Below are 19,233 nucleotides of genomic sequence, written 5' to 3' on the forward strand. Positions count from 1 at the left end.
TTATTTTTAACATTAAGTTTGGTTATGAGAACACAAATGTATACACTAGGCACCATAAAGCAGTGATCAGCGTTTGCATTTTAGGGCAATAATTAACTCTTCAGTCCCCTTACCTTGATAAAAAGTGTTAGGAGTATGGAAATGCAAATGAATTTTTGAGATTACTTCAAAACTTTTGTTCTTTCCCTGCTCAACGCCTCCTGATGAAGACAGTAGGCCTCCTAAGTCTCATTAACCTCTTTGTGCAAACACAGGTTTTCACAGAAGTTAATGGAGGTAAGAGCTAATGATTTGACTTTCTTAACACCTTAATCAATGACCCTGGCCAAATCTCTCACTGTGGGGCTTGTGGCTATCTTTTTAATGCAAGGGGGTGTATTGTGTTATTTTGATTTTTAAAGGTATTATACAGTTGCTTAAATAAGCAAATAAAAATATTCCCCTAAATGATTGAAATCTGTTAATTTATTTCTTTCTAAAGTTTGTACATTTACATATATCATATACATATTTTAAATCCTTCGCTATTTTGCATGATTTGTTACATAAAAACCGCTTAAATCCAATAGATTTTGTTGTTGTAAAACAACAAATTATCCCCAACTTATAAAAACACAGGAACAGTTATATTCATAAACATTTACACAATAGAGAAAAGTACTATATATATGTCACAGTTTCTATACATATCAGGTGACTCACTTGTCTACATGGTTTAGGTTTACTCCAACAACAGTGAAATGGGGTAATATTTATATACAACTATTTTAATAAAAATAAAGCAATTGTGAAATGTAAACTTAATTTTCAAAATGTTCTCTAAACGCTTTAACAATATCCACATAAATTACTGTTCCATTAAAAAGATGACCACCACAAATGCCGTAATTTTCTAGGAGATGGCATTTCTTCAGTCTGGTGGGTGATAATGAGGAACAGGTTTCCAGTACATAATTCAGTCCCACTAGCTTACCTAAATCTGCTAATGCTGACAGCTTGGCCACTGAAAAGGAGTAGGCTGCTATTTTGTCACTAATTACTTTCACAATTTGCAGGGAGATATGGCACCAGGACTGCAATGAAACTGCAATGATTGGTGGAGAAAACTTTGAAGGGAAAGGAATGTTCCACACTGCCAATTACTTTGAGTCACAGTAAATATAACTTAGTTACTAGGCTGGAAAAGTTAGAAGCTTGTTCTATATTAAAGGGTACATACTACCACCCTTCTACCTGTCCTGCAGTAATCAAGGCTGACAGTATTGGTTCTCCACTTGTATAAATTTTTGTTCTAGAAATGGGCTCCTAAAACCTGAGGGAGAAGAGAATGCAGGGAGGCATTTAGGCCTTTACCCAACAGCTCTCATCTGAACTGAGCAGAAATGCGAAGCAATACGTTGTTTCTTGACCCTTCCCACAGAACTGAAACATTATCCATTTCCAGAAATCTGGGTGCAAAGGCAAAGATATCATCCGTCCCTGGTTAGAGTTCAATGTGACAGCTTGTTTCTTGCAAGGGCAAAATATATGGTCTTGGCTTCGGTCAGAGAATTTTTAAAATACCTTTGTCATGTGTCACCCCCAGTGAGTCAGTCACTCTGAGTTGGTATCTTTCCTCAGCAGGGTCAACCTGTTCAAACAGCTGGATTCCTAAAGCTGGGGAACTAGCACTGAAAGCCAGGATGTGCTTGCTGCTCAGTAGAAGCCCTAGTGGAGTACAAGGCCAGAAGAGAAGCTCCTCTTTGCAGAGAGAATACCTTATCACCCTCTGTAGTGCCCCAGTATTCAGGGGTCAGAGCAAGGAGCCTCAGACCTACAGTACTGTCCTTAACTAAGCTTTCCGAATAGGGCTCTCCTGGGAGTATCTAAAGTCTTATCTAAAGTGTCTAAAGTCTTTTATCACAGGGACATGGTAAGTGAAACCTCAAATTTCTCTCCACTAACCAACATTTTCAGGAATTGAAGTGAAGGTACTTTTTATAACACTATTAGTGAGAGTTTAGCTCTTTACCCTGCAAAGGGAAATATATTTTAGCTAGGTTTCTTTTCATCTCCATCTTCACTGTCATTGCTTAACTGTTCAGCATACTTCAATCTGAGCCTTCTCGACAGTACAGCTCAAAAGGGAGTGTGTACAATTCACATCAATGCTCCTATGGTAAGTGCTTTGTTGCTTCTCCATTTATGTTTCTTTCGCAAAGTAATGATCTCCAGGGCAAGCAGCAATGCCACCCTAGAAAACAGTGAACATCAGCCTTCTGGAATGTCCCCATGCTACTGCGGGGTGTTGGGGACCTGCTGCTTGTGAATTATAACAAAGCCTTCAATTTGTGATATGTACGCCCTTATGTATTTGTTAAAAATCCAATGCTTCTCAAAGTCAGACAGTAGAGCTCAAACTCCTCCCTAGCCCTTAGAAAACATTCCTGTGATGCAGTTTCCACTCCCTTCGTTCATCACCTCTTCTACACTCTGGCCCTTTGTGTTTTAAGGTCCTATAACTTAAAGCATTCCCTACGTGTACATGTGTGCAAGTGTATGTACACATGTGAGAGGCCCAGATGTGGAACACTTTCCCCTTACACACCTAAGGGGATAGTAAACTGGTTCTGAATCTCTCAGGAGCAGAGGACTGACCACATGTATGTCTACCTTAAATGGAAGGCAACCAGCTCATACACTTCCCCTACCAAGCCCCCTGACTTCAATTTGGTCTAATTAGTCTCGTTCCTATAGCTTAAAAAAGTATCCTAATGGCATTAAAAATCAATGTGCATATATACTCTCTATACAGTGGATATTATTATCCACGCCAAATGGTTACTTGGCTTTATAACCTACATGGCTTTATATTAAAAGTCCAAACATTTCAAATGATTAAGGCTCAAAATGAAACTTTATTTTTGCTACTCCTTTTGTATATACTTTCTGAATCAAATGGATGCTTTTGCAAATCACTATAATTTTTAGAAAGAAACACACTCTTGCAGAACAAAGACCCTGCTGATCAGTCACAGAGCCAGTTCACCGCACGTCAAGAACAAATTAGGAAATATGATATATTTGCAAAAATAGCTTGAGACTGTGGATTAATAAAAAACTCCAATGTAACCACCAACACACTACTGCAGACTGGAGCCGAAGATTAGTCTCCCACCCCACAACTCCAATTCTCTGAATCAGATACAAAGAATAGGAGACAGTATGTTTAAAAATATACTGCACTCAACCACTCACTCAAACATACTCAGTTGCTGCTTTAAATACACCAAACATGCTGGTTAATATACATTTAATCTCTAATTATCTATTTACACACTGTAAGATAAGCAGTAAGCTCAAACAACTAAGGCCAGTGGCTCTTCTTTGGGGAGAGGCAGGGAGAGACCTAAGTATAAAAATATTAAATAAAGTTTTAACCTGGTCCATAGCCTGCCCTAAAATTCTTTTACTTGTGATACTAGATGCTAATTTGTAAAACTGCAAACCTAGAATATAGTACCTGATCTTGGGAAGCCCTGATATACTTTAACATTGTAAAATTTCTTTAAAGTAAAGAGGGTAAGGAGGTGGTGCCAGAAGAGCGGTTTGATCTACTTAGAACAGACACAGGCACAACAATGAAAGAGTGGGCACTTAGTTAATTCTTCTGAAAGCTCTACTGTTCTGGACTAATTACAACAATAAAGAACGTGTGCTTTAAAGCATCACATTTTGTAATAAGCCCAAAATTGTCAGTTTGATTTTATGGTTAAGTGCTCAGAATACTGAAGTTGTTAAGACTGCATAGGATGCCTTTTTTTTTTTTTTCTTTCTGTATATCTCAGATTATAATGAGCTATCCCTTTAGTATTGTACACAGTACACTGAAATAGTTTCACAAAGTTAGTTCAGAGTCATTTTTGCCCTGCTGATTCAAAGATCAAAGATGGAATTTTCTAACATAAAATCTTATTAAAAATCTAATCAAAATATCATTTTAATTTAAGTTTAATAAAACAGTACCACTATATATACTCTCAATAACTGTATTATATAATCAACCCTATGAGGTTTTTACTTGCTTTTCATATCACACTGGTTATTAAAGATAAAAATAAATTTGATATACATATACCATATACTGATATACAGTCTACACATTGATACATATACACATACATACATACAACTATAAATACCCACAATACAACATCGGCAAGTGACAGAAAGCATTTTCTGTGATGTCTGACATACTATCTATATGAATATTCTCCAAAAGCCTGCAACACCACAAATACACACATAAATTACAAAGAATGAGCCACAGAGATTTAAGGAAACTATATACAATTACTTAACTTGCAATATTTTCTTGCTGTTGCATTCAAGTCAACAAACTATCATGCAGATTCAAGTATTTACTGACATTCTCTCTATGAAGATATTCTCTTTGCATGCAATGGGTGTCACTGTCCTAAGCAGAATGCTGCCCACTTGGGTTTTGGATACTATAGGTACAAAAGGAGAATGGCAATGGCTTTGGACTTTAGATCCCCTTTTAATAGTGAGACATTGAAAAGGAATCTGAGAGAAGAAGCAATGACAAAGCACCTCCCTATCACTTGTTGGGATTATTTTGTGGTGAACTACTGACCTGTAAAGTCCTCTATGTGACTTGATAGTGTAAGATGTCAAAAGGCTAATGGAGATATCTGTTGACTCGAGGCCGACTAGTGGCCTGACCTGGCCTGGGAGAAGAGACAGCCAGAAAGCTTTGGAGCAAGGTAGACCCAGAGACTCATCTGCCTACAAAGCTGACTAATCTTTTTTTGTCAGAGTAACTTAGATGCTGAGAAAAGCAGATGCTATTTAAACCCAAACTCACACTATTATTCATTAACTAAACTCTACTTTTAATAAGTCCTAGGATGCCACTTTGGTTCTTTGTTCAACAGCGTTAATGTTACAAGTGGAAAAAACTGTCATTTGAAAAGTGAAGAGATTGTGCGCTGCTGAAATTACGGAAGGTAGCTACCAACGTGCTGAAAACTTGACCAGGTCCATGAGCTAAGGTACAGAAATTTGGACCTACAAGGCTCTGAAACTCCCTGTGAATTCTGGCTTAAAATGATGACTACAAGGAAAGATGCCAAAGGAATTCAAAATCCAATGACAAGTAACTATACTCAAAAAAGTCTTGCTAGTAAGACAATAGAGAAACTTCTAAAAGGTCAAGTTTCTTCCCATTGTCTACGATTAGGGATAAAGGCAGAGAAGAGTTAAAGCTCATACCAAATCAGGCCCTGCCTTACCTAAGAACAGCTTTTCAAGCTCTTTATATCAGAAGGAGTAGCAGGCCAGGGCCAGCAGAAAATGCTCCTTCGCTGCTGGTTATATAAATTCTTCTGCAGCCTCAGAAGTTCTGTGGTTTGGCCACAGGGTGAAATACAAACTCAAGAGCCCACCTCTAAGCTTGGCTTTGGAAAGCCAGCCAATTTTGCTAGTCCAGAATTAATTCCCTCATGTCACTCTTGACTAGGACACAGTCCTCATCTTCCGAATTAGGATAACAGAGAAGCCTAGAGGGTCTTGCACATTTGCTTTCTACCTTCTTTAAATAAGATCGATAGGAACTACAGTTCCACCAGAGGACTCTCCTACACATTGGTTTTACTTATGATTAATTAAAATACATGGAAGTATTGCTTGGTTTAATTAGGCATTGCTAAGAGTTACCAAAATGTTTCTAAAAAGCGCACTTTAAACAATGGCTATAGCCTGGCAATAAAATGAGGACTCTGCATGCTAGTAGTCAAGTCTGATCGCTAACAGTGGATTTCTGACACCTCTTGTAAAAGTCAACATGCGAGGTGGGGGAACAAACCCCGAAAACACTTAAAGATTTTATACATGGGCCACTTCTCTGGTCAATTTTGCAATAAGACTATCACCAAGGTGTTTTGATGGCTATAAAGATTTTCTGTACAAAAAATAATATTAAGTGTATTTATGTGAAGGAGAATAATGATTTATCACATGGAGAGAAATCCCAAGCCTCCTGGTGCTGAGGTACGGGTGAGTGGGAGCGGGAAGAGCGCGAGTCCCTTCAGAAGGAGAGGAGGAGAGGCCCCTGTACCGCGAACTAGGCAGCATGCCTGGAATAGCTGTGAAAGGAAATGTCTTCGATTACTTCTGACTAGATACCAGAGGAAAGAAATTAGCACGAAGGAAAATGAAGTTGGCTATGGGCAAGACTCAGAATCTAGTCAAATCCGGGGCCGTTTCCTCCTATTGGAAACACTCTTGGCCTGCTAGGTGCACTGACAACGGATAGGGCAGAGGTATTCTCAACCCATCCCCTGCAGATGGGCAACATCATGCCAGGGTAATCTGGGATCCTGGCTCACAGAAAAACCTTTTGCAGTTGTTTTTAAAGAGAAACTATGCAAACATAGTATACAGCAGCTTCAAAGTGTCCTTCTCATCCATTTATCTATTAGCATATACAGAAGTTCCTGTAGCTAACATTAGAGAATCACATAATAGGAATAATGCTGTAGTGGTGCTGATGCTAACTAAGCATTTCAGAACCACTCTAAACGTCAGAAACACTGCAGCAAGGTACCATTTCATGTCGATTATATACTGTAAGTAAAATACACAGAGACATTCTATATTCACAGACACAGTCACACTGCGGACAAACACATTCAAGCCAATCAGGGATGTTTATTTTTCTTTAGTTACTGAAACTCAGAGATGATATAGTCTAGGTATTTCTCTCTGCTTGGTATGAATATCTAGGCAGAAAACAAACAGGCTAATTGTTCAGATTTGAGGAAGAAAGATGATTCCCTCATGGAAATCCTGGATTTGGTCAGAAGCTACAAAAATGAATCAGGTACACAGGGCCATATCAGTAACTACCTTGTTTGTTTTATGGTTTTGAAACGTAAATTTAAGTCACTGCCTTTATGTAAACACAATAGAGGGTTAGAGTGAGTTTTTCAAAGGTGTGGCAAAATACTTATCACAAAGCAAGCAGCTACAACCATAGCATGGGGTTTCTCTTTTCTCGGCACTAGCAAACATGGGCATTTATATAGGTAAAGGAAATAAGTGTTAATAAATAATCTTGTGATTAAATGCTGGTACATCAGAACAATATGCCACCAGAAACCACCATGGTTAAATAGCAGGTTTTCTGTAATTCACCAGAACCATGATAATATTCATGCAGAGTCCCTGATTCTTTGGTCATAGTACCTTTAACTAATAACTAGAGCAAATATGTATGGGCGGAGAAAGAGTATTCAAAGTGATTCCATTAGTTCTGAAATCATGGAGAGTATAGCTCTCAGGATCACAAAGTTTTAAGATTTCAAAATCAGAAAGTTCTAACTCATAGAGGGCTCATTTTTCACTTTTTCTTCCTCTACAAGAGAATGTGCTGTTTATCATCCTAAATTGCAAAGGGACCATCACTGAACAAACTCATTACTGTAAGGTTAATAGAACTATTTTGAATAGGTAGAAAATAATGATTTAAAATAAAGTACTTATTTTTAGGAGAAAGTTCAGTAGTAGCAGAGTGAATTGGCTATCAAAAAGACTGAGATCAGAATAAAATAAGTAACCTTGCATATGCAACCAGCAGATTCTTGTTTTCCAACCACAATTCATTACCTTCAGATTTACTTTAAAAGAATCATTGCATTGCTGAACTGCAGTTACTTTTTCCTGTCTTACTTTGTTTTGATTAAAAAAAGAAAAGAGGCTCCATTTTCAACATTATTTTGTTAGGAAGACCCCAATATTTTACAAACAGGAGATAACACAATGCCTGAAATAACCTAATTCCTGAATGGCAGGGTATTGACGATAGAGATGATTCTGGAGTCCTAGTCTAGACCCTGGGAGTGAGGTAACAATTTCCTGCACACCAACCACATGCCTACTGCTACAGCTTCCCAAGAGTCGATTATTGCCACTGCCCTTTACAAAACAAAATAAACTTGGTGTTGTCTTTCTACAGCCTTCAATGGCAAAAGATTCCACTTCCTCTTTCCTTCTTTGGCTGAAATGAAATCAACACTTCAAGGAAGCTAATGCACTTCTTAAGTTCTCCAGTCCTCCGATCTTCACACCTCCTATCCCTGCTTCCAGCAGGGTCAGAACTCAACAGCAAGTGCAAAGATGTATGCACACCTGTATCACAGTAGAACATCTTGATTCCCAGAATTGTAATTCTTAACTGAATTTCTGTGAGTGCTCAATTTCACCTCTGTGACTGAGCAAGATTTCACATATAAAGGCTTGTATTAGCTCTGGCTAGAATTTGCTAAACTACCAAGTTTGTCCAGTTAAATGTTTCACAATGAATTAAATTTTTTAATCTTAAAAAAGTGTAACAGCTGATTTGAGAATACATAAAACAACTGAGAAGAGGGCAAACAAGAAAAAAACCAAAGGAAAAGTGACACGCAATTCATTCTGAAATCACGATCCCCTCCCCCTCACGAAAAAGGTGCATTAGTCATCAAGTAGCAAAAAAAATCATCAAAGCAAAGAAATTAAGAGCAAAGAGACAATCAGTACAGAAACTAACAAAATTATACAATAGAAAAGGTTACTAATGCACCATTTAGTCACAGACTGTTTAAAAATATATTCACGGGTTTACCAGAAAGATCTTGAAAAACTCTATTTTGCTCCATGACCAGTACTTCCTGGTCACAGATGGATTCTAAGTAACTTTTTGCTTAATGCTTGGTGTTTCAGGTCGGTGATCTTTCCTCTCTGACACATTACGCTTGACCTTGGCTGTTACTGGGGATGAATCCGGGTTCAGTGAAGGACTTGAATGTGACTTCTTCAGTCCTGCAGCCTCACTTTCATTGTTACTCAGGAGCTCCTTGCCTCCTTCTTTTAGAATGCTGACATAAATTTCATAACGGGTTTTCTGGAGGGAAAGTCAGAAGAATGGTAGTTAGTACACTGTTCATAAATGCATGGAAGAATCATGCTTCCTCAACATCCAGGCACAAGAATGGTAGAAGCTGGAGGAGCTATAACCTCTGGTTGTGGGCAATTAGATGGCTCCTATGGTATAGTCACTTGAGCTTCCCTCACGTGACCAAGGCCTTCACTTGAACCTCGCTTGGATGTGGTTGTTTATTCTCTTTCCTACTCCCTGTAATTCTACAAAGACTTAACTTGAGGAATCAGTCTATGGTGAATCTATTCTCCAGTCCCCTACAAGACCACAACACTTTCTAGAAGCTGCTCTGGGTTTCCCACCATTGCTTTTCTGTTAGGATTACCAATTTCTCAGAGTACTATAGCTTCCCATAAAACTTCAAATTATATTCCGATGTTTTTCTCATACTACAAAATTTTTTTCATCATCAACTATTTCCTGAGTATCTCTTATGTTTCAAACAGGTCCTCAATTCTCCTATCTCTGTGTATCTTTGTCTAAAAATAACTGAAAAGAACACTGCAGAGATTTTTTTCCCCCTAACCCTAATTGGTGCTTTTTTTTGTTTGTTTTTATCTGGGTCACTACAGAATGTATGTATATATATATCTTGCAAATTACAGATGGGTCTCAGATTCTTGATTTGATAGATTCTAGTCAAAATAAGCCTTTCACCATACTGCTTTGACACAGGAAGCATTTATAAAAAGCCTAAAGTGTTTAAAATAAAACAAAATGACATGTCAGTTATAAATTATCCCAACAAAGGCAGGCAAATGCTGTTATGACTTTTAAGGGTTTTCCTAGTTAGACTGAAATTTTGTATATCTTAGTTTTAAATTAAGAATTATGATGTTGAAGATATTGGAAGTTACTCTTTCAGGATGTTTTGTTCAAAAGTGGGAAAAAGGGGGTATAGCTCAGTGGTAGAGCATTTGACTGCGAAAGTGGGAAAAAGCTGCTAGTAATTAAGCTTGCTCTGGGTTTGGTCAGTATCTATGTGGGGATGCCAAGCTTTGCTTGATGATGATAATGACATTCATGTGGAGTGCTCATATGCTAACTTCAGGTCATTAATACAAAAATCATGTACATAATCAGTAAATTATTATCCTTGTTTTACAGTAAAGGAGATAGAGGCAGAGAGAAGTCCAAAGTCAGAGTTTGCAAAGAAGATGGGATTTAAACTCAGGAAATCTGACTCCGGAACCCACTGTCTTAAGATATATTTCCTCACTGGATATGGAAAATATATACATGTATATTTTAGGATGACTACTCTGACAGCCGCTGTTGGTTTAGTCAATTAAAAGGCATTCTCAATCCCTCCTATTCCTGTGTTCCCCCCACTACAAAGGTTCCTCCCACTGTAAAACATGAATACTTCCCCAGCCGCTCTTGTAGCTAAGATGGGTCAGGTGATAGTCTTGCCAATGAGCCGTAAGGAGAAATCTATTGGGGAGCTTCTGGGAAAGCGATTTTGCTTTCTGATAAAGGGGCCAGGCTTTAGAGGAGAAACTACTGGTACTAGTTCCTTTTCACTTTTATTTCTTCCTTGACGTGGATATGACTGCTTAAACTGAACGCCATGACATAGGGCAGTAGGCAGAAAGACAAAAGGACCAGATACTAGCTTGAGGAAAAAAGGGAAAGACAGAAAGAACGTGGGTTCTTGATGATACAATGAGCTGGATCCAACTCTAAGACTCCCTACTATCTCTGAATATCTTGTTAGTATGAATAATAAATATTCTTAGGGTTTAAGCCAGTCTCCATTAGGCATTGTCAAATGCAGCTGAAAGCATTACTAACTGATATACATTCCAATTTTAATAAAGTAACAAAATAAAAGAATAAAATACTAAGCTTATCTCAGAAAGTTACAAAAGGGCTTAATAAGGGCATTTGCTAATAAAAATTGTCATGTTATCAATATTACACATTAGTCAATGCATCAGTGAAATCAGGGGACTGAACTAGACAATATCCAAAGGGCATACTAGTTCTAAAGTCCTATTCATTCTAAAAATTTACTATTTTAATCTGTCTCTAAACTGCCTTGGTGGCAAGATTAAAGTACAGGAAGAACTACTCCCAGTATGAACAACCTTTAGTAAAATGATCCAAAGACAGTTTAAAAATAGATTCAGAAAGCCAGCAGAAGGCATACAATTTCATGAAGCTGGAGCATTTATACAATAAAAGGGGGACAAAAGACAAATTTTTGAGATGACTTGAAAGGGGACAAAATGAAGGTGATAGGGCCAATTTTCTACTAGTCTTTGAAGAAACTGATACTACTGGGAAAATTCACCTGAAAAATACCATTTCAAACACTCATTCTACAGCTTTAGCTGTGAAGCTATTGTCTCAAATAAATTGCATCAGTGTGTCAGTCAACAAACAAAAGGAATAGCACTGAAGAGTGGAAGCACATGAGTCATCAGATGAAAAGAAAAGACAAAGGAAAGCAAAGAATGAAAGGGGACCAGAAAATGAAGTGTTCAGTTGTTGTTAAGGGAAATAAAGAAAAGGAAACCGATGGGTGTTTATAAACTTCCAAATGGCTGTACTCTGTTTCTGTGTTAAAAAGGTTTACAGGGACAGAGGCTACTAAACCCAGTGATGCAACTTTGCTTTTCAGCCTTCTCTAAAATCAAACTAAATGCATCTTCAAAGTATTTTAGGATATCTTTAGTCTTAGAATTATTCAGTGGGTATTGGTTTCAGCCATATTCTTCTGAGATTATAGATTCATCTAAATATATAAATCTCTATCTTTGAGGCTTAAGGCTAAGAAAAAAGATGGTCTCTGAGTAAAGAGAAACAACTCTGTGTGAAGCCCTGAAGAGCAATGGAAATGAATGTAACTTTAAAAAGTCTCTTCTTGGGGCATCTGGGTGACTCAGTCAATTAAGTGTCTGCCTTTGGCTCAGGTCATGAGCCCAAGGGCCTGGGATCCAGCCCCATATTGGGCTCCCTGCTCAGCAGGGAGCCTCCTTCACCCTCTCCCTCTGCCATTCCCTCAGCTTCTGCTCTCTGGCTCTCCCTATCTGTCAGATAAATAAATAAAATCTTAAAAAAAAAAAAGTCTCTTCTTCAGGGAAGGAAAAATAAGATAAAAACAGAGAGGGAGGAAACCATAAGAGACTCTTGTGTCTTTTTAAATATTTATTTGTTTATTTGAGAGAGAGAGAGAGAGTGGGGGAAGGGGCAAAGGAGAGAGAATCCTGAAGCTGAGTGCGGAGCCTGATGTGGGGCTGGATCCCAGGACTCTGAGATCGTGACCTGAACTGAAATCAAGAGTCAGCTGCTTAACTGACTGAGCCACACAGGCACCCCAAGGACTCTTAATTATAGGGAACAAACTGAAGGTTGCTGGAGGGGAGGTGGGTGGGAGGGTGGGGTGACGGGCATTAAGGAAGGCACTTGATGTAATGAGCACTGGGTGTTATATGCAACTGATGAATCACTAAATTCTTCTCCTGAAACTAATAATACACTCTATGTTAACTAAATTGAATTTAAATAAAAAATTTTTAAAAAGTCTCTTTTTCATTGATATCTCCTTTTACTCTCCTTTTTTTGGGGTGAGAAAACCATACTTCTTTCTAACTATGCAACCATGTGGTATCTTTGGAAGGGTTTATTTCCTTTCTTTCTTTTAGAGAAGGCATGATTCTTATCCCTTTTTCTAAAACCAACTGTGGAATTTAAGTTTGATGTTAAAGCTGGGGGAGAGAGGAAGATGGAGGAATAGGAATATTCTGAGCTCACCCCCTCTCAAAAAACACACAAAGGTACAAATACATGTACTGCGACTCTGAGAAAGATCTAAAAACTAACACAACTCTTCACAGCTTAAGATAGGAAGAAAAAGCCACACAGAGAAGGGCAGGAAGGGCAGACATATGGTCATAACTAAACCCCTGACACAGTGACCACAAGTGGCAGGACTATTATAGAAATGGAGGTCCTCCCTGAGAATTGTGGGATTTAGTCCCTAACATTATGTACTTCCCCCTGGAGGTGTACACTGGGAAGATGAACCCCTATAACATCTGGCTTTGAAAATCAAGTGAGTCTTAACTCTGGAAGAGCCAGAAATTGAGACTCCACTCTTAAAGCGCTTATGCACAGTATCACTTGCTCCGAGACCTAGCACAGAAGTGGCAGTTTGAAAGCACCTGAGCTATACACAAAGGACATTTATTGAATAATTTTAGGGCATGTGCTAGAGGTTCAGGGATTTATAGGAACTTTCTCTAGGAATGGAAGTGTGGGCAGGTGACATTTTTCTTGCCCTCCTTCAGCCTAGCAGGCCTGATTGGCAGGTGCCAGTTCTGACATTCTCCATCTACCTTGCTAGCCTCTTACTCCACCCTGTCCAATCTTCCTGCCCTGGCAGGTGCTCCTCCAAAGCAGCTCTCCACAAGCCCTGCAATACCTGGCAGGTAGCATCAGCCAGGACGAGTGCCCCTCCAAAGCAACTACTGGCCCAGGGAGGGGGACCAGCCCTGCCCACCAGCACCCCTGTAATGGTCACTTGGGCCTTGCAGCCAGCCACACCAGGTGCTAATCCCACCCCCAGTACACTTGTAATTGGGGGTCACACCAAGCCTCACAGCCAGCCACAATAGGGGCTATCCCCACCCACCAGCATGCCTGTAGCAGCTGCAGCTGGACCTCTCAGCCAGTCCTACACACCAGTACATCTGCAGTAGTCATGACCCACATTGCAGTCCGCATGGCAAGGAGCTAGCTCCACCTACGAGCACTCGTAGGTGAAGCTGTGTGGCCCAGTAGCAACAGGAGAGCACACGCAGCCCACATAGGGGACACCCCCAGGTGTCTGGTTCTGGTGATCAGGTTCTGGTGATCAGGGAGAATTGTTGGTCCCCGCAGGATACGTTCTATATAAGGCCACTACCTCCAAGACCAGGAAACATAACTGACCTATCCAATACATAGAAACAAACACAGAGAGTTAGACAAAATAAAGAGACAGAGGAATGGGCTCCTAATGAAAGAACAAGACAAAACCTCAGAAAAGGAACTAAATGAAATGAAGAAAAGCAATCTACCTGATAAAGATGCTCATCAGACTTGGGAGAAGAGTGGATGAACTCAGTGAGATCCTCAACTAAGAGACAGAAAATATTAAAAAGAAACAAATCAGACTGAAGAGCACAAAAACGGAAATGAAAAATATACTACAGGGAATGAACAGCAGGTTAGAAGACACAGAAGAATGGATCAGAGATCTAGAAGACAAGGTAACGGAAATAATCTAAACTGGACAGCAAAAAGAAAAAAGAATTTAAAATAAAATGAGGATAGATTAAGGGATCTCTGGGACAACATCAAATGTACCAACCTTTGCATTATAGGGCCCCAGAAGGAGAAGAGATAAAGTGGCAGAAAACTTATTTGAATAAATAATAGCTGAAAACTTCCCTAACATGGGGAAGGAAACAAACATCCACGTCCAGGAAGAGAACACAGCTGCAAACATGATGAACCAAAAGAGATCCACACCAAAACATACAATAATTAAAATGTCAAAAATTAAAGATAAAAAGGGATCTTAAAAGTATCAAGAGAAAAGCAACTAGTTACATACAAGGGAACACCCCTATGACTCTCACCTGATTTTTCAGCACAAACTTTGTGGGCCAGGTTGACTAGCCACATGAGCAAGTATTATCATGTCTGGTTTAAACCATGATTCCCTTCCTGGAGCTAGGCATATTGACCTTCTCAATGAAAATCACAGTTCTGTTAGCATGAAAGAAGGGGCTGCTAGGGAAGCAGCAAACAGTGACTGCATAGCACATAACATACCAACTTCTTTGGCCAACACTGACCATTTGAACATGATCATCATGTTTTGTTCTCTAAACTGGTATATCAGATAGTTTAAATGCAATTTACAAATACACTCCCTGTTGATTCTCTGCTTGCCTTACACACCAATTTTAACTTAGCTTTATAGCTGACATACAATATTAGTTTCAATTGTACAACCCAGCAATTTGATATTTATATATGTTACAAAATGCTCACCACGATTTAAGTATCGTTAACATCTGTCACCAAAGTTTTATCATCTTATTGACTATATTCCCTCTGTTGTACTTTATATCCTAGCGACTTAAATTATTTTATGATTTGTTTGTACCTCTTAATCCCCTTCACCTGTTTCACCCATCCCTATACCCTCTACCCATCAGGCAACCACCAGTTTTTTTCTGTATTTATGATTCTTTTTCTGTTCTGGTTTGTTTGTTCTTTTGTTTTGCTTCTTAAATTCCACATAAAAGTGATGGTGTCTTTGACGTATTTTACTTAACATAATACCCTCTAGGTCCATCTATGTTGTCACAAATGGCAAGATCTCAATCTTTTTTATGGCTGAATGATACTCCATTGTCGGTGTAAATTTATACACACACACACACACACACACACACACACACACACATTACATCTTCTTTATCCACTCATCTATCGTGGACACTTAGGTTGCTTCCACACTGTGGCTATTGTAAATAATGCTCCAATAAACATAGAGGTGCATTTCAAACTAGTTCTTTTGCCTTCTTAGGAAACTCCATACTGTTTCCCATAGTGGCTGCACCAGATTTTATTCCCATCAGCAAGCAGTACAGGAGGGTTCCCTTTTCTCTACATCCTCACCAATACCTCTTATTTCTTGTCTTTTTGATACTAGCTATTCTGGCTGATGTGAAGGTAATATCTCATTGTGGTTTCTATTTGCATTTCCCTGATGATTAGTGATGCTGAACATTTTTTCATGTGTCTGTTGGCCATGTGTATGTCTTCTTTGGAAAAATGCCTATTCAGGTCTTCTGCCCATTGTTTAACTGAATTGTTTGTTTTTTTTGGTGTTAAGTTGTATGTGTTCTTTTGGGCATTAATCCCTTATTGGATATATCATTTGCAAATATCTTTTCCCATTCTTTTCATTTTGTTGATGATTTCCTTTGCTGTGCAAAAGCTTTTTATTTTGGTGCAGTTATTTTTGTTTCCCCTGCCTGAGTAAACATATTCAAAAAAAATGTTGCTACAACCAACGTCCAGATTTAATGCCTGTGTCTTCTTTTGGGAGCTTTATGATTTCAGTTATTACATTTAAGTTTTTATTTTGTATACAATGCAAAAAAGTGGTCCAGCTTCATTCTTTTGTATGTAGTTGTCCAGTTTTCCCAAAACCATTTATTGAAAAGACTGTCTTTTCCCCATTGTATATTCTTGCCTCCTTTGTTGAAGATTAATTGATCATGTAATGTGGATTTATTTATGGGCTTTCTATTCTGTTCATTGATCTATGTGTCTATTTTGTGTCAATACTACACTGTTTTGATTACTACAGCTTTGTAGTATATCTTGAAATCTGGGACTCCAAGCTTTGTTCTTTCTCAAGATTGCTTTGGTCATTTGGGGTCTTTTCTGGTATCATATACATTTTACTATTATTTGTTCTAGTCCTGTGTTAAGTGCTATTGGTATTCCAATGGGGAATTCACCATATCTGTAGATTGCACTGGGCAATACACATTTTAACAATTCTTTAACAATTAATTCTTCCAATCCATGAGCATTCCATATCTTATTTGTGTCATTCAATTTCCTCTCCTTGGTTAAATTTATTCTTAGGTATTTTATTTTAGTCTTTTTGATGTAATTGCAACTGGGAATTTTTTTTTTTTTAAATTCTCTTTCTGCTAGTTTGTTATTAGTGTACAGAAACACAATGGATTTTTTGTATATTAATTTTGTATCCTGCAACTTTACTGAATTCATTTATTGGATCCAGTAGTGTTTTGGCAGAGTCTTTAGGGTTTTCTATATACAGTATCATGTCATCTGCAAATAGTGACAGTTTCACTTCTTTTTTACCAACATAGAAGCCTTTTATTTCCTTTCTTTGTCTGACTGCTGTAGCGAGAACTACTAATACTGTGTAGAATAAAAGTGGCAAGACTGAGAATCCTTGTCTTGTTCCTGATCTTAGAAGAAAAGCTTTCAGTTTCTCACCATTGAGTACCATGTCAGGTGTGTGTTTGTCATATATGGTCTTTATTAAGTTGAGGTATGTTTCTTACATATCCACTTTGTTGGAAGTTTTTATCATGAATGGATGTTAAAAAAAGTTAGAGCATGTCATCTCTGCTCAAAATTCTTCAATGGTTTCTCATCCTTAGAAATCCTTCCCAACCTCAAATCTTTAAAATGGCCTAGAAATTGCAATGCCTACTCTTATTGCTGTTCACTGCTTTATTTGTCTCCTTAGTACTTCTATCAGACTTAAATTTTACTTACAAAAAATTCTGTTTCTTTCTTCTGCCAATACTAGAATGTAATCATATGAGGTTAAGAACTTTGCTTTTGCACAGAGAAAACACTGAATAAATGTTGAATGGAAAGAGAGAACAAATACTAAAATATAAAATTTCTTAATAAAACTTCACATATTTTGAACTCTCAATATGGAAAATCCTAGAAAAAATAAAATAACATGTATATAAACACAGAAGTAGATGTCTGATGAAATCCTAAGTCAGTAACCCATGGGGACACACTTAAATCTTCAGTGTTCTACCATTCGCATGTTTTCCAGAATAACATGAAGGGCTGACCCTGTGGAGCAGTACTGAGGTGTGTGAGACTTGTTCATATTCTTCCCGTGTCCACATCTACTTGACCATGGTCATCATGATGACATGCAGGGCAAATCCCACACAGTGCAATGACAGGCAGGCTGCTGTGCTTAAAATAGGGTTCCCTTGGGGTACCTGGGTGGCTCAGTCAGCTAAGTGTCTGACTCTTGATTTCAGCTCAAGTCATGATCTCAGGGTTGTGGGACTGAGTCTTGTGTGGGGCTCACATTGAGCGTGAAGGCTGCTTGAGATTCTCTCTCTCTCTCCCTTTGTCCCTCCCTGCCAGCTTGCACACACATGTGCTCTCTCAAAAATAAATAAAACTTAAAAACTAAAAATAAATAAATAAAAAAACAGGGGTTCTCTCTCTCTCCAGAGAAAGAAGAACAGTTTATATCATATTTTTGAGGTTCCTAAAACATGACATATTTCTGAGCATCTCATATAGCAGTAAATGAAGACCCAATTTTTACTACCCACTTTGAGCTTAAAAATAAATTGAGAAATGGGATCATTGTACACAGACTACGGTGGTTCTTTATTTGGATAGTTACTAGATCTCATTTTGACATGAAGAGAAGCTTCTACATTTACCTTCTAACAAAAGCATCTGTTATAAAGATAAGAATTTTTCATTGGTTATTTATATCTGAATTTCCCTGCCTGATCATTCCCACATGTAACTTACATGTAATGTATTAGGATCACATTTACCCTTGGGTAAATACTTCAATACTAACTGAAGAAACTAGACTCCCTGGGTCTGAGAGTAGTAGCCTTGTCACTATTAATACAGGAGGGAATCTGCTATTGATAGTAAACAAATTAACAATATTAAATATTATATCTTTCCTATGACAATAATATTCATAACCAGACCGTCTGGTTTAGCTAATATAATTTCATGCCACAAAGTAATCACTATGCAAGAATTAACACACTCCAGGTAGGGCAAGTTAAGAGTGAGATGGGATATAAAAAATGAGTGAAAGGCATTGTGGCAATGAAAAGACTAGTCTTGGGGTCAGGTGGCCTGACGTTGACATTGCCACTATTAAGTATGGCATTTGTTTACTTTCCTAAATTGTTATTCACTCTTTGTTATGTAGCATATTCAGGTACGTTTCTTTCATTAAGAAGGACAAAGAAAATTTGAGAATAAGAAGATGTACCTCAGGGACAATTTGCTGCCTTTGGCCAAGTTACTAAAAATTTTGTCTTAGTCTCTGCTGATTCATTCTCAGATCAATTCTAGAAAATGTGGTAGTTGTACGCTCAGCTTCCTTCCTTAGGAACTCTCCAACAGCCTGAATAGATTTCTAACAGTGCAACTGTCTAATCTTATGCCACTATCAAAACAATTTGAGATGGGATTTCACGAAATCCAAGTCCAATAGTTACTCCCTACAGAAAAGCTTCTAAACATTGTTTTGGTGGCTTTGTCCATTCAGCAAGCTTTCTCCTTTAATTTCCTTCTTAAGATTTGCTATTTTCAGAAAGCCTTCTGTGACCATCAAGAGCCAAAGACAATTCAAATATAAATGGCTTCTTTTCTGCTAAAATAAAATTCTTTTTTCAGTCTGTAAA

At 38.1% G+C, this 19,233-nt stretch overlaps 1 protein-coding gene across 8 annotated transcripts in view; it reads right to left on the minus strand.

The window, feature by feature from the left end:
* Positions 1–445: 445 nt before the first annotated feature.
* PSD3 (pleckstrin and Sec7 domain containing 3) overlaps positions 446–19,233 on the minus strand; it is a 706,647-nt gene continuing 687,859 nt past the window's right edge. For all 8 annotated transcript variants that reach the window (XM_027597421.2, XM_027597423.2, XM_027597424.2 and 5 more), the window contains one exon: positions 446–8,944. In XM_027597421.2, the coding sequence (XP_027453222.1) occupies positions 8,729–8,944 (216 nt within the window). In that variant the 3' untranslated portion in view covers positions 446–8,728. The remainder of the gene's footprint in view (positions 8,945–19,233) is intronic.

Source organism: Zalophus californianus, chromosome 2 (assembly GCF_009762305.2).
Source record: "Zalophus californianus isolate mZalCal1 chromosome 2, mZalCal1.pri.v2, whole genome shotgun sequence".
Classification (NCBI taxonomy): Eukaryota; Metazoa; Chordata; class Mammalia; order Carnivora; family Otariidae; genus Zalophus; species Zalophus californianus.